Source organism: Musca autumnalis, unplaced genomic scaffold (genome assembly GCF_047663935.1).
Source record: "Musca autumnalis isolate F117 unplaced genomic scaffold, ASM4766393v1 scaffold_5, whole genome shotgun sequence".
Taxonomy (NCBI): Eukaryota; Metazoa; Arthropoda; class Insecta; order Diptera; family Muscidae; genus Musca; species Musca autumnalis.
In genome coordinates this window covers 67,354,762-67,376,384 of record NW_027412088.1, presented here as the reverse complement: position 1 = coordinate 67,376,384, position 21,623 = coordinate 67,354,762, and the positions used below count along the sequence as shown (strand labels likewise).

General features: G+C 32.7%; 1 protein-coding gene across 26 annotated transcripts in view; it reads left to right on the top strand.

Annotated features, from left to right (window-relative positions):
• The window catches only part of LOC141405841 (guanine nucleotide exchange factor DBS), a 457,151-nt gene that overhangs the window by 212,488 nt on the left and 223,040 nt on the right, over positions 1–21,623 (top strand). For all 26 annotated transcript variants that reach the window (XM_073990593.1, XM_073990590.1, XM_073990601.1 and 23 more), the window contains one exon: positions 17,736–17,903. In XM_073990593.1, coding sequence (XP_073846694.1) covers positions 17,736–17,903 — 168 coding nt within the window. The remainder of the gene's footprint in view (positions 1–17,735; positions 17,904–21,623) is intronic.

Here is a 21,623-nt window from a genome sequence, read left to right as displayed (position 1 = left end):
GTCATAATGTTCTTTCTCGTTCTTCATCGTTTTGCTGACCTGAGGTTAAATGTTAAGCACAGCTAATAAATAAATCGTTGTTTGTGTGGTCATTATTACTTTTGTTTGTTGTTTTTTGTTGGTGTCTTGAAAGCGATCTTAATGATAATGATGGGAGTGCTTTTTTACAATGAATTTCATGTTTATTCTTCTCACTCGTAATTTTTTCGTAAAAAGAATTTAAATCTTTTTTGATTGTTCATTTTATTTTATTTCCTCAATTAATCAACATGAGCTGCTGCCTGCCTGTGTTCCCAGTATATCATATCATCAGTGGAACAAAACAAAAAAGGGTATCAACCTAATCAATTTTAAGTTTTTTTTGTTAAATTTAAAATATTTTGTTATTTTATATGACACTCGGAATTCATTTTAATTAGTTTTTAGAACTAAAAATTTGTTTAATTGTGGGAATTTTTTTTGAGAGCCACTCGTCACGTTTTTTATAAGAATAATTTAGAATTTAGTTTGGACTTTAAGTATGCGAATTCTTATTTGAAAGGTAACAATATATAATAAGGGCTACTTGAAACATAGTAGTTTTCAAATATGATTAGAGCGGATATGAGGTCATTTTCAAAATGGGTCCAATGGCATTGCCAAAGAAGCTAAATTATTTCTAACATAGTTTCGTTTTGGAAATTTTTTTACCATTCCCTCTTTTGCCTTTTGTACAAACATCTTTGTACATACTTCTGGCTGAGGTTGAGAATAAATCTCCAAAATACTTCCAGCAGGAACATCTTTTGTGTTAAGTAGTGACACTATATATTGGCGCATATTGGCACATCCTGTAGATAAATATAATATTGTAGTCATTATCACAAGAACTACTCGCTATTGAAACACGGTCCCTTTGACGCGGTCAACACTAGAGCGATTTCATTGAAAAAAAAATTTCACGAAATTAGGCGTTCTTATATAGAGTTCTCCACTACAGTAATTTCATAATATTACTCTACTATGGAACTCAATCTAGGGACGCATTATTTCGTGAAATTTGTTCAATGAAATCGCTCTAGTGCGGACCGGGACTTCCCATAATATAGTCTATCTTGAATCTTGGTCTAAGATTGGAAGTCGTTCTTTCGACGGTTATAGTGTCCACCAGCCATTTTAGTTAGACACCGTAGGATTTTTTTAGAGATTTTGGGCAAATATGTCAGGAAGTATCACTACATCGTTGTATACAAGACTACAAGGACTACCTTCGGCTGAAGTTTCGCAGTGACCCTCGAACCTTTCGTAAACTTCACATAAGCTGCAATTTTGAGGGAGATAGATAGAAGGAGTTGCCCGACATAATCCTTCTGCGAACTTAATTTAAGTTTGAAAGAAATATTACGAAGTGAAAACACAGTCTCTTACAATACAAATCTAACTCGCTTGAGCCTTGCTCTAATGACTGGTATATTGAATGTTTGAGGGAAGCAGTCGGGTGTGGAAGTGCCGAGGTAGAGTTGCTTAATGTATACATCCCGCCGATAAATTGCTGTACTCCAGGTTATAGGTACAACATTAGACCGCTTTGGGAAGGACATAACTAACTTTAGTGCTCCTCATTAGCTGTGGCATTTGGTCCTCGGCAATGACCAGAAGGGTATGATACTGGCTGTCTCTACCAGTGGAGAGTATAACAGTACGCCAGATATAACCATCGTGTCACCTGATGGGACAAATTCGTCTTCTATAAACGTCTTCATAATCACAGCGTTCGATGTTATCACCTCTGAACGCCACACTTTCATCAATCATGGGAAAGCTAATTGACATAGTTTCAGATAGAATGCTCCGGAAAATCATCACAGCTGCAGCCGCTCGCTAAATATCTGCTGGTTGAATATCCGAAGTGAGACCAAATGTCCCAGCAGAGGACGTGGGATTGGCAAATGAGCTACGTCGAGTCAATCCAAGTGAACCCAGAATCAGGGACACGGTGTTTTTGAATCAAATTTAAATGGAAGGTGCTTACACCTGGGAAGTTTTTACGGATTCTGAAATTTCAATGTTCATAGATGAGAAAAATCAAAAAACTAAAAATATCGCTGGAGCGCTTTTTAAATAAATCGCGATTCAAGTTGACATTTTTAGGGGTTGTTTAGGTTTTTGCGAATTTGCTTGGAAACCGCAAGTTCTATCAAAAATGGAATAAAGAAAATGTTGTAGCTATCAAAATTCTCTACAAGATTGACCTTAATGATATTTTCGTAGGTTTTACAACTTTTGCGATATAGAAGTTGAAATTGGGACAATTAAAATTCAATTCAATTCTGTATCGTCTCCTTATAAAACAACGTCATGACTGCAATTTCCCAACTTAAACTTATATATCTAAAAAATTGTACAACCTAGGAAAAATTACATAAGCCAGTCTTGTAGAGAATTTTCACAGCTATAAGATTTTCTCAGGCCCCATGCCGATAAGACTTACCGTATTCAAGCAAAATCGCGAAACCCTAACAAAAAAACCTAAAAATGTAAACTGAGCTCCTTTATCTCAAAAATGGTACAGCCTGAGAACAAATCATAAACGTCAATCCTGTAGAGAATTTTCACAATTACAACATTTTCTTTAGCTCCATTTCGATTGGACTTGCGGTTTCCAAGCAAAATCGTAAAAACCTAAAAAACACCTAAAAATGTGAATTTTGACCGCGATTTATTTAAAAATCTATACAGCGTTTTTTTTTCTTGTTTTTGGGTTTTTCTCATCTATGAACATTGCTGATTCAGAATTCACAAAAACTTCCCCTGTGTAAGCGGGCAAGGATTGATGACACCATGCAAAACATCTATCCAGCATACGGAAAAGGTCAACACGACACACTGCATCTTTTTTACTGCCCCGCCAAACTTACTTTACTAAACTCCAGTTGAGATAGACCCAGAACAAGATTAGGCAGAAAAATGAACTTACAGGTTGAACATATCCAAGTCATTCTAAAGTACTTCTGTGATGGTTTGAGCTTTCTCATATTTAAATTTAAGCGCCTCCAACTTAATTCGTATAAATTCATTCTTGAGGACCACCGTCAGATATTTAAAATTCTCAAGGGCCGCACGACACACTGCCCCGCCAAACCTACTTTACTAAACTCCAGTTGAGATAGACCCAGAACAAGATTAGGCAGAAAAATTAACTTACAGGTTGAACATATCCAAGTTATTCTAAAGTACTTCTGTGATGGTTTGAGCTTTCCCATATTTAAATTTAAGCGCCTCCAACTTAATTTGTATAAATTCATTTTTGAGGACCACGGTCTGATATTCAAAGTTCTCAAGGTGTTTGTCGTCATAGTGCGTGTTCCACTTCAGCAGATAATGAGTGCTTACCAAATACTCCTTGTAGGTAGCCTTGTAGATTCCTGACTAACATGGAGTTGCAATTTTAATGCCCACATCGGAAAGCTGATGTGTGGCACACCGTTGTTGCCTTGTCGGACAACAGCGTGGACCTAATAACAAAGCGTCCTGCAATGTCTGTTGGGTTATGCTTCCTTTTGCTCGTGAATGCTGCATTGAAGAGGTGGTCGTGTGTCATGTCGAGAGTTGGGCGTGTCGTGCCCTCCGTGCATAGCGAAAAATTGTTGTGCCGTACGTAATCGCGCTTTTTTTGCAAAATTAAAACACTCACGAAACGTTCGTGACACGATCGTGCCTAATTTTTTAAAAAATTCCCTTTAAAAATCGTGTAAAAAGAAAATACTAAAGTAAAATGGAAAAACTTGTTACGCAATGTCCAGAGGAATATAACCGACCTTAAAATATCCAAACTTTAGTTTACGTAATATTAATTCCTTAGTTTTTTTTTGAGTTTTTGTCCCCTTTTTGTTGTCCCTTATGCCAGAGGAATATAATAAATTATAGAAGCAGATTATAGTCGATATAGACGGTCAAGAAATTTCATTAACAACGGAGATTAGGACCGATAGTCGTACTCAAAGGAGTTTTATTTCCCAATTTCCAAAAACAGTACCCAAGTGGAGTTCTTGTGATACATGAGATAATATGTATTTTACTCATGTAAACTGTGTTGATTGGACCAGGCTTAGGGTTTTGGGTAGGGAAATCCCGCACCGGGAATTCCCGGGAATTCTCGGTTTTTTGGTTACGGGATTTTCCCGGGAAACAAAATCATATTTCCCGGGAAATCGGGAAAAATCTTTTTACATTTATCACAACTAATATTAAATTAATGAACACCAAAAACATGGTCTATAACGACGGATTTTTATTCTGTTTTATTTAAGTGCGAAAGAATATTTTCTATTTTAAAGGCCCATTTTTATACCCTCAGCCATTGGGCTAAAGAGGCTCAGGCTTGCTGGCTGGTGCGCACGATAACTTTCGAACGAAGCCACCGAACAGGTCAAAAATTTGGCATTCAAGATTTTTTTCAAACTTAGTTTAAGTTCGAAGATGGACCATACAAAAGTTCAACAATTATCGCTAAAATGGTGCGCACGATAACTCTCGAAGGGAATAACCGAATCGGTCATAATTTTGCATATGGTAATAGTACTCCCAGGCATAGAACGGGTTCCACACAAAATTCGGAAAAAGTGAAGTTTTTGATTTCCTCTTGGATCGATTTGAATATTTTCTCAGCAATTTGTCTTTACGGCCTCGAAACCTCGACGGCAACAATTAAAATGGAAAATTGGCAAGATAACTCCCGCAGGATGTTTCTGATTGGTCCTAACTTTGCATATCGTATTATTTCATCTAGTCATGTATCAGGTTGGAATATGGACTATATCGGTCCAGCAACACGTTTTGTGTGCGGCCCTAGTTAAAACGGTACAATGTTTTCGGGGCAAATCCATACTTCCTAAGAAATTGGCTCAAAAACTCAAACAGCTCCTAGAAACGTCAGAAGTATTGTGTTTGCTTCTTTTCGTTAGGTCCGAGGCGAGGGTATATCTCAGTCGGCACAGCTGACTGATACAATCTTAAGCATAAGAATAAAACATACGATTTTCGAGGCCCATAAAATTGGAATTTCTGATCAATAACTTCATTTTTTGAGCCAAACCACTTTCCATAGAGCGATTTCATTAGCTTTGAATAATGGGCAAAATCCGGGCAACATGGTGCATTTTTTCGTATTTTTTCGTTTTTAATCGATAGAGCGAAAACGTGTCTTCCATTTTTGAGCCCGCAACTCTTTGAAAATATTGTATTTTATATAAATTACTATGGTAAGATAAAAAAAATCACGAAAATATTGATCCTCTCTCGTATTTTCAAATTTCCCGGGAAATCCCGGATTCCCGGGAATTGCGATTTCTTGATTCCCGTTTCCCGGGAATGATAAAAACCGGGAAAACCCAAAACCCTAACCAGGCTGTGTAATAATTAGCCCCTCTGTATATGATTCCTACCTCCACAAACGCCTAAAAGTTACGTTCAAAATTCGGGATCTAATCTTACGACATTTAGTTCCACGATGAGCGCGTGCCTAGAAAAGAGGTACCGACCATCATGTTTATGCATATTCACGCACAAAAACGGCTATTTGGAAATAGGCACGATCACCTACGCTCACGCACGAATCCTTTTTAATGAAAATACAAAAATTAGGCACGATTGTGACACTCGGGTTTCGGCACGCGTGACCCGAAACACAAATTTCTTGCAAAGGCATGACACGCACAATTCTTTAAAAATAGACTTTTTAAGATATTTCCCACTCCAGCAACTACCCTATCTCTGGTGCACTTGCTTCAGATCCATAGACCATTTCAAACAATGGCGTGAAGATCATTGTTTCACTTAGGACGAGTTTTATCACTTGCAATACAGCCAGTAGACTTTGGCCAGTGGTGGAAGATTACAATTCCATCAATCAACAAAAGTTTTGAGAAATGTGATCTGATTTATATGAAGTGATATGTACAATCTTGAACACAATCTAATCAACTTTCGGTATTATCAAAAAATAAAGGAGTGGGTACTATTTATTTCTTTTTCATCTAATCGTTGTCTAATATACATAATCCCATACAAATATTATCTACAATTATTTAACAATTAATTTAAGATTTACATTTCTAACATTGGACTTCCTTGAAATGACACGAAATATTCAAACATCTGCCAAAACATAAACAATTTCTCTTTGGCTTATGCCCGTAGTTTCTACGCGTAGTTATCTATGGTCGAAAACGGCCGTGTTACTTACACGAAGGATTTTGCCTGGTTGATGGTTGCCAATGTGTTAAAAATTGTAAAACACTTATATGTGGCAATGTTTTTACGAAATCATGAATGAAAATCACAAATGTTACCACATGTTTTCAAAATTTACACGCCTCGGTAAATGGCACGTAGAAATTACCAAACGCGTAGGTAAAGATAACTAATAGGTAGCTACCTACCCGGTTATCTAGGGCTAGAAATTACGGGCATTAGAAAGGAGCAATGGCATCATTTGGCAAAGGAAAAATACGCGACAACATTGAGCAATTACCAATGACACTTTTATGCAACATCACTTAACCTTATCAGGTTGTAATCACTGGCAAAAAACTTGTCAAAAAAAAAAAAACATTTTTCAACTGAAGATGCTCCCCAAAACCACTAACAAAAAATCCCCCAAATAAAAAACTTTCACTACAACATTGCAAGAAATTTTCCTTTTCATCTTTGAAGAGGATATTATTTGAAAAATGTTAACCAACAACCTGAGACATGCCACAAAATTGCAGTGCCAATGCTTCCATGAAGATGCCCACATTGTAAACCTCAAACCACATCTTCTTCCATTCGTTTGGATCCTTATGCAATCAACCACAACGCAACACTACACAATTCCACAATTCGTGAGCAAATAACCTCAAGGCTATGTGAGGGGGCGAAATCACAAATTCGATTAAAAGCTACACACCTTGCCGGCTGGATGAATCGATTGGTTCCTTTCCGTTCCAGATGGTAGCTTCATATTTCAAATAACAGTTTGTTGGATGTGGATATGATATTTAAATATATTTTGGGAAAAATATTCATTGTTGCTTTGTTGTTTTTTCCATGTGGGTTGCACCAACTTGGCAAAGATGTTTAGCGTTGATTAGCCGGAAATTGTTTTTTAGCAGAGGTTAATGCAAATACAAAACACAGCAACTCCTTTTGTTTTGCCAGCATTTTAATGTCACCACAAAGTTTTTCAATTTATCTTCCGAATATTACATAAACTCTTTGAGCAAACACTCCATTGTCATCTGTCTCACAGACTCCACCGCAGCAACCACCACTGTTTCCCTGCAAGTTGCCACATCTTCATGGGATATTCCTTGCAGCAATGTCACAGCCATTAGCCACACTAACTATGATGATGATGGTGCTGCGGTTTAAACTTGTTTTCCCGGGGGCAAAAATTTTGGTTTTGAACTTCTAATAAATGACATTCGTTGTGGTGCATCTTCACCAGCCAATACTTCCGCTAATGTTGCCAACATAAACTTGATGACCTTTTCCTTCGAATATTTGATAAGCAGTCTAGTCTGGTCGTCTGCTCAGCTACAGCAATGTCTTAGTTCCATGATCTTTTTTGTCCAGTGATGAAGAAAAAACGTGCAATGCCCACCAAAGTCAGTGAACATTTTCAAGGCACTGTGATGTGTGGAATGGGAAATATTAAATAACTTTTAATGTAAACCGCATTGAATACAACTTTTATCGAAAGCAATTTCTATAGAAACCATTGTTATCGACAATATTATCTATAAAAACCATTGCTATCGATAATAATACCCATGTTACCAGCAATATTTTCTATAGAAATCATTATTATCGACAATGTTTTGTATAGAAGCCATTGTTATCGACAATATTTTCTATAGAAATTATTGCTATCGACAACAATTTCTATTTAAATTGTTGTTATCGATAATATTTTTTACAGAAATTATCTTTATGGTCAATATTTTCTATAGAAATTATTGTTATCGGCATTATCTTGTATAGAAATAGTTATCGACAATATTCGTAGAAATTTTTGTTATCGACAATATTTTCTATAGAAATTACTGTCATCGGCAATATTTTCTATAGAGATTGTTGTTATCGACAATATTTTAAATAGAAACTATAAACTATTTTTTATAAAAATTATTATTATATTTTTTACGACAGCAATTTCAATATTTTTTATAAAAATTATTGTTATCGACAATATTTTCTGTACAAATAATGTTATCGACAATATTTTCTATAGAAATTATTGTTATCGACAATATTTTCTTAGAAATTATTGTTATCGACAATATTTTCGATAGCAATTATATTTATCGACAATATTTTTCGTTTCCATGGTTGTTATTGACAACATTTTCAATAGAAATTATTGTTATCGAACATATTTTCGATATAAATTACATATATGGAGAATATTTTCGATATACATTTTTGTTATCGATAACACTTGCTAGAGAAATAATTGTTATCGACAATATTTGCTTCAGAAAATATTGTTTCTAAAAGTATTTTCTATAGAAATTTTTGTTATCGGCAATATTTTCTATAAAACATATTGTTATCGACAATATTTTCTACAGAAACAATTGTTATCGACAATATTTTCTATAAAAATTGTTGTTATTGACAATATTTTCTACAGAAACTATTGTTGTCGACTATATTTTCTATAGAAATTATTGTTATCGACAATATTTTCAATAGAAATTATTGTTATTTTCTATAGAAATTATTATTATCGACGATATTTTTTACATAAATTTTTGTTATCGAACACAGTTTCTATAGAAATTCTTATTATCGAACACATTTTATATAGAAACTGTTATTATCGAACATATTTTCTATAGAAAATCGACCACATTTTCTATAGAAATTGTTGTTATCGACCACAGTTTCTATATAAATTGTTGTTATCGACCACAGTTTCTAGAGAAATTGTTGTTATCGTCCACAGTTTCTATATAAATTGTTGTTATCGACCACAGTTTCTATAGAAATTGTTGTTATCTACCACAGTTTCTATAGAAATTGTTGTTATCTACCACACCTTCTATAGAAATTGTTGCTATCGACCACACCTTCTATAGATATTGTTGTTATCGACCACAGTTTCTCTAGAAATTGTTGCTATCGAGCACAGTTTCTATAGAAATTGTTGTTATCGACCACAGTTTCTATAGAAATTGTTGTTATCGACCACAGTTTCTATAGAAATTGTTGTTATCGACCACAGTTTCTATAGAAATTGTTGTTATCGACCACAGTTTCTATAGAAATTGTTGTTATCGACCACAGTTTCTATAGAAATTGTTGTTATCGACCACAGTTTCTATAGAAATTGTTGTTATCGACCACAGTTTCTATAGAAATTGTTGCTATCGACCACATTTTCTATAGAAATTGTTGTTATCGACCACAGTTTCTATAGAAATTGTTGTTATCGACCACAGTTTCTATAGAAATTGTTGTTATCGACCACAGTTTCTATAGAAATTGTTGCTATCGACCACAGTTTCTATAGAAATTGTTGTTATCGACCACAGTTTCTATAGAAATTGTTATTATCGAACACATTTTCCATAGGAAATATTGTTATCGACCACAGTTTCTATAGAAATTGTTGTTATCGACCACAGTTTCTATAGAAATTGTTGTTATCGACCACAGTTTCTATAGAAATTTTTGTTATCGGCCACAGTTTCTATAGAAATTTTTGTTATCGGCCACAGTTTCTATATAAATTGTTGTTATCGGCCACAGTTTTTATAGAAATTGTTGTTGTCGGCCACAGTTTCTATAGAAATTGTTGTTATCGACCACAGTTTCTATAGAAAATGTTCTTATCGACCACAGTTTCTATAGAAATTGTTGTTATCGACCACAGTTTCTATAGAAATTGTTGTTATCGACCACAGTTTCTATAGAAATTGTTGTTATCGACCACAATTTCTATTGAAATTGCTGTTATCGACCACAGTTTCTGTAGAAATTGTTGTTATCGACCACAGTTTCTATAGAAATTGTTGTCATCGACCACATTTTCTATAGAAATTGTTGTTATCGAACAGTTTCTATAGAAATTGTTGTTATCGACCACAGTTTCTATAGAAATTGTTGTAATCGACCACAGTTTCTACAGAAATTATTGTTATCGACCACAGTTTCTACAGAAATTATTGTTATCGACCACAGTTTCTATAGAAATTGTTGTTATCGACCACAGTTTCTATAGAAATTGTTGTTATCGACCACAATTTCTATTGAAATTCATTGTTATCGACCACAGTTTCTATAGAAATTGTTGTTTTCTATAGAAATTGTTACTATCGAACACAGTTTCTATATAAATTGTTGTCATCGACCACAGTTTCTGTAGAAATTGTTGTTATCGACCACAGTTTCTATAGAAATTGTTGTTATCGACCACAATTTCTATAGAAATTGTTGTTATCGACCACAATTTCTATAGAAATTGTTGTTATCGACCACAATTTCTATAGAAATTGTTGTTATCGACCACAGTTTCTATAGAAATTGTTGTTATCGACCACAGTTTCTATAGAAATTGTTGTTATCGACCACAGTTTCTATAGAAATTGTTGTTATCGACCACAGTTTCTATAGAAATTGTTGTTATCGACCACAGTTTCTATAGAAATTGTTGTTATCGACCACAGTTTCTATAGAAATTGTTGTTACCGACCACAGTTTCTATAGAAATTGTTGTTATCGACCACAGTTTCTATAGAAATTGTTGTTATCGACCACAGGTTCTATAGAAATTGTTGTTATCGACCACAGTTTCTATAGAAATTGTTGTTATCGACCACAGTTTCTAAAGAAATTGTTGTTATCGACCACAGTTTCTATAGAAATTGTTGTTATCGACCACAGTTTCTATAGAAATTGTTGTTATCGACCACAATTTCTATTGAAATTGTTGTTATCGACCACAGTTTCTGTAGAAATTGTTGTTATCGACCACAGTTTCTATAGAAATTGTTGTCATCGACCACATTTTCTATAGAAATTGTTGTTATCGAACAGTTTCTATAGAAATTGTTGTTATCGACCACAGTTTCTATAGAAATTGTTGTAATCGACCACAGTTTCTACAGAAATTATTGTTATCGACCACAGTTTCTACAGAAATTATTGTTATCGACCACAGTTTCTATAGAAATTGTTGTTATCGACCACAGTTTCTATAGAAATTGTTGTTATCGACCACAATTTCTATTGAAATTCATTGTTATCGACCACAGTTTCTATAGAAATTGTTGTTTTCTATAGAAATTGTTACTATCGAACACAGTTTCTATATAAATTGTTGTCATCGACCACAGTTTCTGTAGAAATTGTTGTTATCGACCACAGTTTCTATAGAAATTGTTGTTATCGACCACAATTTCTATAGAAATTGTTGTTATCGACCACAATTTCTATAGAAATTGTTGTTATCGACCACAGTTTCTATAGAAATTGTTGTTATCGACCACAGTTTCTATAGAAATTGTTGTTATCGACCACAGTTTCTATAGAAATTGTTGTTATCGACCACAGTTTCTATAGAAATTGTTGTTATCGACCACAGTTTCTATAGAAATTGTTGTTATCGACCACAGTTTCTATAGAAATTGTTGTTACCGACCACAGTTTCTATAGAAATTGTTGTTATCGACCACAGTTTCTATAGAAATTGTTGTTATCGACCACAGTTTCTATAGAAATTGTTGTTATCGACCACAGTTTCTATAGAAATTGTTGTTATCGACCACAGTTTCTATAGAAATTGTTGTTATCGACCACAGTTTCTATAGAAATTGTTGTTATCGACCACAGTTTCTATAGAAATTGTTGTTATCGACCACAGTTTCTATAGAAATTGTTGTTATCGACCACAGTTTCTATAGAAATTGTTGTTATCGACCACAGTTTCTATAGAAATTGTTGTTATCGACCACAGTTTCTATAGAAATTGTTGTTATCGACCACAGTTTCTATAGAAATTGTTGTTATCGACCACAGTTTCTATAGAAATTGTTGTTATCGACCACAGTTTCTATAGAAATTGTTGTTATCGACCACAGTTTCTATAGAAATTGTTGTTATCGACCACAGTTTCTATAGAAATTGTTGTTATCGACCACAGTTTCTATAGAAATTGTTGTTATCGACCACAGTTTCTATAGAAATTGTTGTTATCGACCACAGTTTCTATAGAAATTGTTGTTATCGACAACAGTTCCGATAGTAATTGTTGTTAGCGACCACAGTTTCTATAGAAATTGTTGTTATCGACCACAGTTTCTAATACAGTTTACATACACTACAAAACCACTGTCACCACAACCATTATCATGAACATCTTCTTATGAATCTGCTCAGGCTTAAAGAAGTTACGAATATTAGTCATTATGCCAAACAACCTCCAGCGTCATAAATCAACAAATACTCATCCACAGATTGCAGCAAATAACGCCAATGTGCATTGGCAATCTGTTGCAATGCCATGCAAACGTTGTTTTTGGCCATAGTTGCAAATAATGTTGCCGGTATTGAAGATGCCAACTCTATTACGACGACGACGAACAATACCAAACACCAACAATATTATGCTACTAAATGCATACACATTTTTTCATGGTCAATACAATTGACTTGGCAAGTCCTCTTTGGAGTTAAATTTTAGCAAAATGCAATTCACGAAAAATACAAATTTATTTAAATGACTTATCTTTTTGGTAGTAAGAGTGAAACTTTTTTGATATTGTGTCTACAAAATAGCGAATTTAATTATTTTCTACTTTTGCATCTGAAATTGTTGATGATGGAGGTGTTAATTATGATTGATTGCCATTAACTAGATGTGTGCCTAGTTAACGTTGTGAAAGATATTTAATCAAGTGGCATGTACATACGTCAATCAGTTTTCTCAAATATTTGAATATGGAAAATTGTTGTTATTGACAATATATTCGATAGGTATTGTTTTTAATGACAGCATTTCATTTGGAAATTATTGTTAGCGACAAAAAATTTTTATAGAAAGTATTACTATGACAATATTTTCAGGGAAAATTGTTGTTATCGGCACTATTCTCTATGGAAATGATTGATATCGGCAATATTTTCAATAGAAATTATTGTTATCGATAATGATTTTCCATAGAATATATTGTTATCGATAATATTTCTCAAGGCAAATATTGTTATCGGCATTATTTTCCATAGCCGTTATTGTAATCGAAAATGTTTTCCATGGAAATTATTGTTATCGACAACATTTGTTATAGAAATTTGTATAATCGACACTTTTTTCCAAACAAATTTTTAGAGTGATATTCGAATTCAATATCTTTCGAGTTGAGCTATTTTGACCTAAGAGGTACATTGAAAAATTAGGAATCCACCGAAGCCCCACACATTCAACCACAATAGTTTTCATTGACAAATCTTGTTAAAAGTGATTGCTATTGTCCACACAGTCGTAATATTATTCGCTTGAAAATTTCTCTATCAAAAATTTTTATCTTTATGCTTATGAGGCAATTGAAAGAAAACATTAAACTCTTCACGGCTGTCATCGTTAAAATGACTTGAACAAAAAAAAAAAAAAACTGCAGTCTACTGAATAATGATGTTGAAATCAAAAGTTTCTTGGAAGCAGCGTTTTTCGGTGGTTTTATGAGAACGACATGCCTCACATTAGCAACGCATTATGATTGCATTGCATATGTGCTCCGCCGACAATTGCTGGAAGCAAACGACTTGTTGCCGGCTATTAACAATCATTGCTCGGTGATTAATTACTTGTGGTGCGTATTTATGGCTAGTATGTGACAGATCAACGAACACATGAACCTCCATTCCAAACAGACAATGAAAGAAGAAAGACGACCATTGTTTGGATTTATTAGCTTTGGGAATGCAATGCTATTTTTCGGCAAATGATCATTGTGGTACTACAACGTTTGCATGCCAAGCGAAAAAGAGCGCAAATGAAATTAAAAATCATTCGTAGGCAATTATAAATTTTCTATTTACTTTCTATGGAGGAGTAACGTTCATTCGTACAATGAACGTGCAATGGGCATAAGACGCACAATACGCTTGTTTGTCTTCTTCAGTTAAGAGTGAAGTTGCTAAACAGTGGTATTATTAAGAAGTTGGATGCAGTATAAAGAAATCGTTCATATCTCAAGATATCGAACGGAAAATATTATCGATAACAATGTCTATCGAAAATAGCCATTATTTCTATAGAAAACATTGTCGATAACAGTAGTATTTATAGAAAATATTGACGATATCAATAATTTCTATAGAAAATATTGTCGATAACAATAATTTCTATAGACAATATTGTCGATAACAATAATTTCTATACAAAATATTATCGATAAAAACAATTTCTATAGAAAATATCGTCGTTAACAATAATTTCTATAAAAACACTGTCGATAAAATACATTCTATAGAAAATATTGTGGATTTCTCTGGAAAATATTGTCGATAACAATAATTTCTATAGAAAATATTGTCAATCACAATAATTTCTATAGAAAATATTGTCGATAAGAGCAATTTCTACAGAAGATATTGTTGATAACAATAATTTCTATAGAAAATATTGTCGATAGCAATAATATTTTTTATAATTTCTATAGAAAATATTGTCGATAACAACAATTTCTATAGAAGATATTGTTGATAACAACAATTTCTATAGAAGATATTGTTGATAACAATAATTTCTATAGAATATATTGTCGATAGGAATAAGTTCTATAAAAAATGTCGATAAAAATAATTTCTATAGGAATTATTGTCGATAACAATAATTTCTATAGAAAATATTGTCGATAACAACAATTTCTATAGAAAATATTGTCAATAACAATGATTTCTATAGAAAATATTGTCGATAACAATAATTTCTATAGAAAATATTGTCGATAACAATAAGTTCTGTGATAAATATTGTCGATTACAATAATTTCAGTAGAAAATATTGTCAATAACAATAATTTCTATAGAAAATATTGTCGATAACAATAATTTCTATAGAAAATATTGTCGATAACAATAATTTCTATAGAAAATATTGTCGATAACAATGATTACTATAGAAAATATTGTCGATAACAATAATTTCTATAGAAAATATTGTCGATAACAATACGTTCTGTGATAAATATTGTCGATTACAATAATTTAAGTAGAAAATATTGTGCACAACAACGATAATAATAACTTCTATAGAAAATATTGTCGATAACAATAATTTCTAAAGAAAATATTGTCGATAACAATAATTTCTAAAGAAAATATTGTCGATAACAATAATTTCTATAGAAAATATTGTCAATATCAATTATTACAATAATTTCAGTAGAAAATATTGTCCACAAATATAATTTATATAGAAAATTTTTTCGAATCGATAACAATAATTTCTATAGAAAATATTGTCGATAACTTCTTATTATTTCAAAATTAAATGAAAAAGGTCGAATGAAACAAAAAATCTGACAATTATTGTCGATAACTATAATCTCTATAGAAAATATTGTCGATAACAATAATTTTTATAGAAAATATTGTCGATAACAATAATTTCTATAGAAAATATTGTCAATAAAAATAATTTCTATAGAAAATGTTGTCGATAACAATAATTTCTATAGAAAATATTGTCGATAACAATAATTTCTATAGAAAATATTGTCGATAACAATAATTTCTATAGAAAATATTGTCGATAACAATAATTTCTATAGAAAATTTTGTCGATAACAATAGTTTTTATAGAAAATATTGTCGATAACAATAATTTCTATAGAAAATATTGTCGATAATAATAATTTCTATAGAAAATATTGTGGATAACAACAATTTCTATAGCAAATATTGTCGATAACAATAACTTCTAGAGAAAATATTGTCAATAATAATTTCTATAGAAAATATTGTCGATAACAATAATTTTTATAGAAAATATTGTCGATAACAATAATTTTTATAGAAAATATTGTCGATAACAATAATTTTTATAGAAAATATTGTCGATAACAATAATTTCTGTAGAAAATATTGTCTATAACAATAATTTCTATAGAAAATATTGTCGATAACAATAATTTCTATAGAAAATATTGTCGATAACAATAATTTCTATAGGAAATGTTGTCGATAACAAACATTTCTATACAATATATTGTCAATACAAATAATTCCTAAAGAAAATATTGTCGATGACAATAATTTCTATAGAAAATATTGTCGATAGCAATAATTTTTTTATAATTTCTATAGCAAATATTGTCGATAACAATAATTTCTATAGAAAATATTGGCGATTGCAATCATTTCTCTAGATAATATTGTCGATACCAATAATTGCTATAGAAAATATTGTCAATAACAACAATTTCTATAGAAAATATTGTCAATAACAATCATTTCTATAGAAAATATTGTCGATAACAATAATTTGTGGATAACAATAATTTCTATAGATAATATTGTCGATAGCAATAATTTCTGATGAACATATTGTCGACAACAATAATTCTTATAGAAAATATTGTCGATAACAATAACTTCTATAGAAAATATTGTTGATGACAATAACTCTATAGAAAATATTGTCGATAGCAATAATTTCTAGAGAAAATATTGTCGATCAGTATAATTTCTATAGAAAATATTGTCGATTACAATAGTTTCTTTACAAAATATTATCGATAGCAATAATTTCTATAGAACATATTGTCGATAAAAATAATTTCCATAGAAAATGTTGTCGATAACAATAATTTCCATAGAAAATGTTGTCGATAACAATATTTTATTTTCTGGACACACTGTTCTCTTTTAAAAAACTCTATTGCAGTGATGCATTAATTTTTGTACGACTTTAAAATGCATACAAATCTTTTGATTCTCTTGAGATGCATTTGTTTTTAATTAGTTATAAATCCATCATAAAGCTCTAAACTGAAAAAAGGCCCACAAGAAACACTTTCTACATTTAGATTTAAATCAATGCCACATTCGATGATAAATAAAAGCAAAGCTTTGTTTTCAAAACGTCTGTCATAAATCTAATACCCTCCCTCGATTCATCAAAGAAAACAGACATCCATTACAGCCGCCATAGAATACAAAACCCATACTTGTTCTACATTCAAACATAACTTGAATTGAATTTCTTGGAAAAAACATATGTATTTAAGGTTGTTCTTTTTTCTTAAATGTTTTTCATTTTCTGTTCTGATAGCCCACTTCTAGGCCATCAATCCAACCATCCATCCATGAAAGTTACAAGACAATTAACCAACCGACAAGCAAAACTACAATAATCCACTTAAAAATATTTCACTTCTTATGTATGGAAGTGTGTATGTAACATTTGCTGCCGTGCTATGTCAACAAATTTATTTTATTGTCCCATCCCTGAAATGCTTTTCGACACTTTCTCCAGAATCTTGAAAATGTTTGACGCTTGTCTATTTTTGTTTTCATTCTTTTTGGCCATGACAAGAAATGAAAACAAATTTTTATTGTTATAATTCTGTTTTGCTATTGTTGTTTTTATTTTCATTCAAAATTGAAACATAACTCACTCATACACATTCCGATCTTTAAAGCTAATCCATTTGTTACTGTGCGTGTTTTTAATTTCTGTTTTTTGTCTGTTTTTTTTTCAAAAGGTTCTCCAAAGAATTGACGATGTGTCATTGATGTGTGATAAACGTATTGCCAGTTTAAAGAAATTGGCTTTGAAACCACCGCGCCCTGTACAGACCGTTACACCAGAACCGGCTGTGCCGCTCCAGCCTCCTGGTGGGGCTCCACATCTATTAAGGCGTAAACATAAGGTAAGTGTAAAATATACATAAATAGAAGTTAAGTACATAGTATAAAGATCTAAGGGAGATTTATTAACCCGGATGAGTTCACAAGCTTTATATATTGGGCTCATGATCTATAGAATAGATCTAAAGCTCCATATATTGAGCACATATGAAGCTCATGATCTATAGAATAGATCAAATGCTCCACATATGGAGCTCATGATATATAGACTAGATCAAAAGCTCCACTTACTTAGCTCATGATCTATACAATAGATCAAAAGCTCCATATATGGAGCTCATGACCTATAGAATAGATCAAAAGCTCCATATATGGAGCTCATGATCTATAGTACAGATCAGAAGCTCCATATGTGGAGCTAATGATCTATAAAAAAGATCAAAAGCTCCATATATACAATAGATCAAAAGCTCCATATATGGAGCTCATTATCTATAGAATAGATCAAAAGCTCCATTTATGGAGCACATATCTATAGTACAGATCAAAAGCTCCATATGTGGAGCTAATCTTTATATATAAAACTCAATTGTCGTTTGTTGGTAATTGAATCAGTTGAAAACGGCTGGAGCGATTTGGATAATTTTTTGTGGAAATATTAGTCATAGTCCAGTTTAGGTTTTTATGCAAAGAAAAATTGGCCACACCCACTTTTCCGCCCACTTTTATAAATATGTTATATCTACGAAACTACTCAACAGATTTTCCTGAAATTTTCAGGGAACGTAGAGTGATGGCCCCCTGTTGAAATACACGCAGAGAAAAAAATATGATTGATCCAACAATATTCGAAGAGCTAAATATGTATTGTAAAGATATTGTTAAATTCCAAATGTAGTATTGTGACTCCAACAATTGGGTTTTGTTAAATCCAAAAATAGTTTTTGTCAACTGGACAATAGTTCTCTCTTTTCTTCGACAATTTTTTCTCTTCTCTCGCTATTCGATGCCGTGTTGAAAAAAACAATTATGGTGAGTTTTGTTTGTATGACATGATGCCTTTATCTTTGTTTTTGTGTGTATGTATACCAACAATGAGACTTTTGTTTTTATTTGTTTCTGTTTTGTTTCATTCTTCTGTCTTCATTGTGCTTTGAGGTTTGGTGTTATACCGGAGTTTGTTATGGTGTTTAATTATTCCTTATGTTGTGGTGGGTGCTTGTGGCTTTTTGTTTGTCTTTGTTGTCAGCCAATGCAGCAAACCATGTATTGTGTTCATCAATGCAATATTATACGCGACATTTATTATGATAGTTCCTACAATCGGTATTGTTAACGATTTTTACAATATTGCGGAAATTCGAAAATTGTTTTTGTTTTCTATGTTTGGAACAAAAGATGGTTTTTTGGATTTGGATTAGAATGTTTGAACAATACAAATACATTTTTGGAACCAAAACAGATATTTTTGTTCCAACAAAAGCGAAAAATATTTTTTCTATGCGTGTAGGCTATACATTTGATTGAATTTCGGATCGGGCGGGGTACCTCCCCTATGCCCTATTTTTGTAAAAATGCAATATTTGCAACAATTACAAATGTATCGCTTTGAAAATTAATTTCCGAGTCAATGGCGATTGTGTCTCCGACCTTACGTGCTTATTTGGGGCATTAAGACTGGACAACGCCCACTTTTTTAAATATGTTATATCTACGAAACTACTGAATCGATTTACCTGAAACTTTCAGCGAATATACAGGGTAGGTCCCCGATAAAAAATAGGCTACATATTTTTTAACTTTCGGATCGGGTGGGTACTTCCCCTATGCCCTATTTTTGTAAAAATGCAATATTTGCAACAAATACGAATGTATCAGTTTCGGAATTTATTTGCGAGTCAATGGCGATTGTGTCTCCAACCTTACGTACTTATTTTGGGACTCAAGATCCGACCACGCTCACTTTCTAATTAGGTTACATCTACAAAACTACTGAAGGGATTTTCAAGGAAATCGCGATTTGTCTAAACTTTTAAGTCTTTAAAAATAAAAATCAAATGTCGTTCGTTGGTCATGGCATCAGTTGAGAACGGCTGGACCGATTTCGATATTTTTTTATGCAAAGAAAATGTACGCCCACTTTTTTCAATTTTCAATTTTTATCATTTCTACAAAAACTACTGAACCGATCTTCCTGAAATTGCCAGGGAATGTACAAGGATGGCCACCGCTTAAAATAGACTACAAATTCAGTTGAATTTCGGAAGGGGCGGGGTACTTCCCCTATACCCTACTTTTTTAAAAATGTTATATTTACAATAATTACGAATGTATCTATTTCGGAAGACCTTACCCACTTTTTTAGGATCCAATGACTTGACCATACCCACTTTTTAAAATATGTTACATCTACAAAACTATTGAACCGATTTTCCTGAAAATGTCAGGGAATGTACGGGCATATTTTCTTGAATTTTGAAGGGGGCGTATTTGAAAAAAACGCCTTACCTTTATGAATAAAAATCAAATGCTGTCATAACCCAACTTAGGTTTTTTGGAAAGAAAAGTTTACCACGCCCCCCGAAAACAGGTTACATATTTTATTGAATTCCAGAGGGAGCGGGGTACCTCCCCTATGTGATATTTTTAAAAAACTTTATATTTGCAAAAATTATGCATGTATCGGATTAAAAATTAACGGATTAATCTACAATCTAGGTACTTCTTTAGGGCCTATAGGCCCGACCACGCCTGTTTTTTTAATATGTCATAACTCCAATACTACTGAAGGGATTTCCATAAAATTTGCGACAAAAGCTCAATGTTTGCCGTTGTTATGTATATATTATGAATTTCGGAAGAGATGGGGTACCTTCCCCATGCCTTTCTGTTGAACGCTAAATATAAGCCAAATGTATGATTATATCGGTCTCAGCATACATTTTGGTAGGCAATGAAGTTGTGTGCACCCTAGCTACATATTTGGAGCCAAGATACCAGACCAGGCCTACTTTTTTTTAATATGTTATATCTTGAAAACTGATGACCACGCCCACTCTTTTCAAAAAATTATTTTTCCAAAACTACTGAACCTAATATTCAGAAAATGTTCAGGAATGTCCCGTGGTCCAAAATGCTATATATTTGTAGACGAATTTCGGGGCCTATTATTTTTTAATCGCTATATTTGCTAAACTTATGAGTGCATCGGGTTGCAAATTAGTTTTCGAGACAACGGTGGTTGCGCCCCCGATCAAGAAAAACTATATATTTACAAATTTACTTGAATGGTGAGGTTCAACGGTCCATCAGCCATGAAAAGCTAAAACATATATGTAAGTCTCAATAAGCGGGAGAATTCGATTTAACCACTTTTAAACCATTAAAACTCATTACGACGGGCCAGCAACGCGGACCGGGGTCTGCTAGTGATATATAAAAAAAGATCAAAAGCTCCATATATGGAGCTCATGATCTATAGAATAGATCAAAAGCTCCATATATGGAGCTCATGATCTATAGAATAGCTCAAAAGCTCCATATATGGAGCTCATGATCTATAGAATAGCTCAAAAGCTTCATATATGGAGCTCATGATCTATAGAATAGATCAAAAGCTCCATATATGGAGCTCATGATCTATAGAATAAATCAAAAGCTGTATGTATGGAGCCCATGATCGTTAGAATAATTCAAAAGCTCCATATATGGAGCTCATGATCTATAGAATACATCCAAATCTCAATATATGGAGCTCATTGTCTGTAGAATAGATCAAAAGC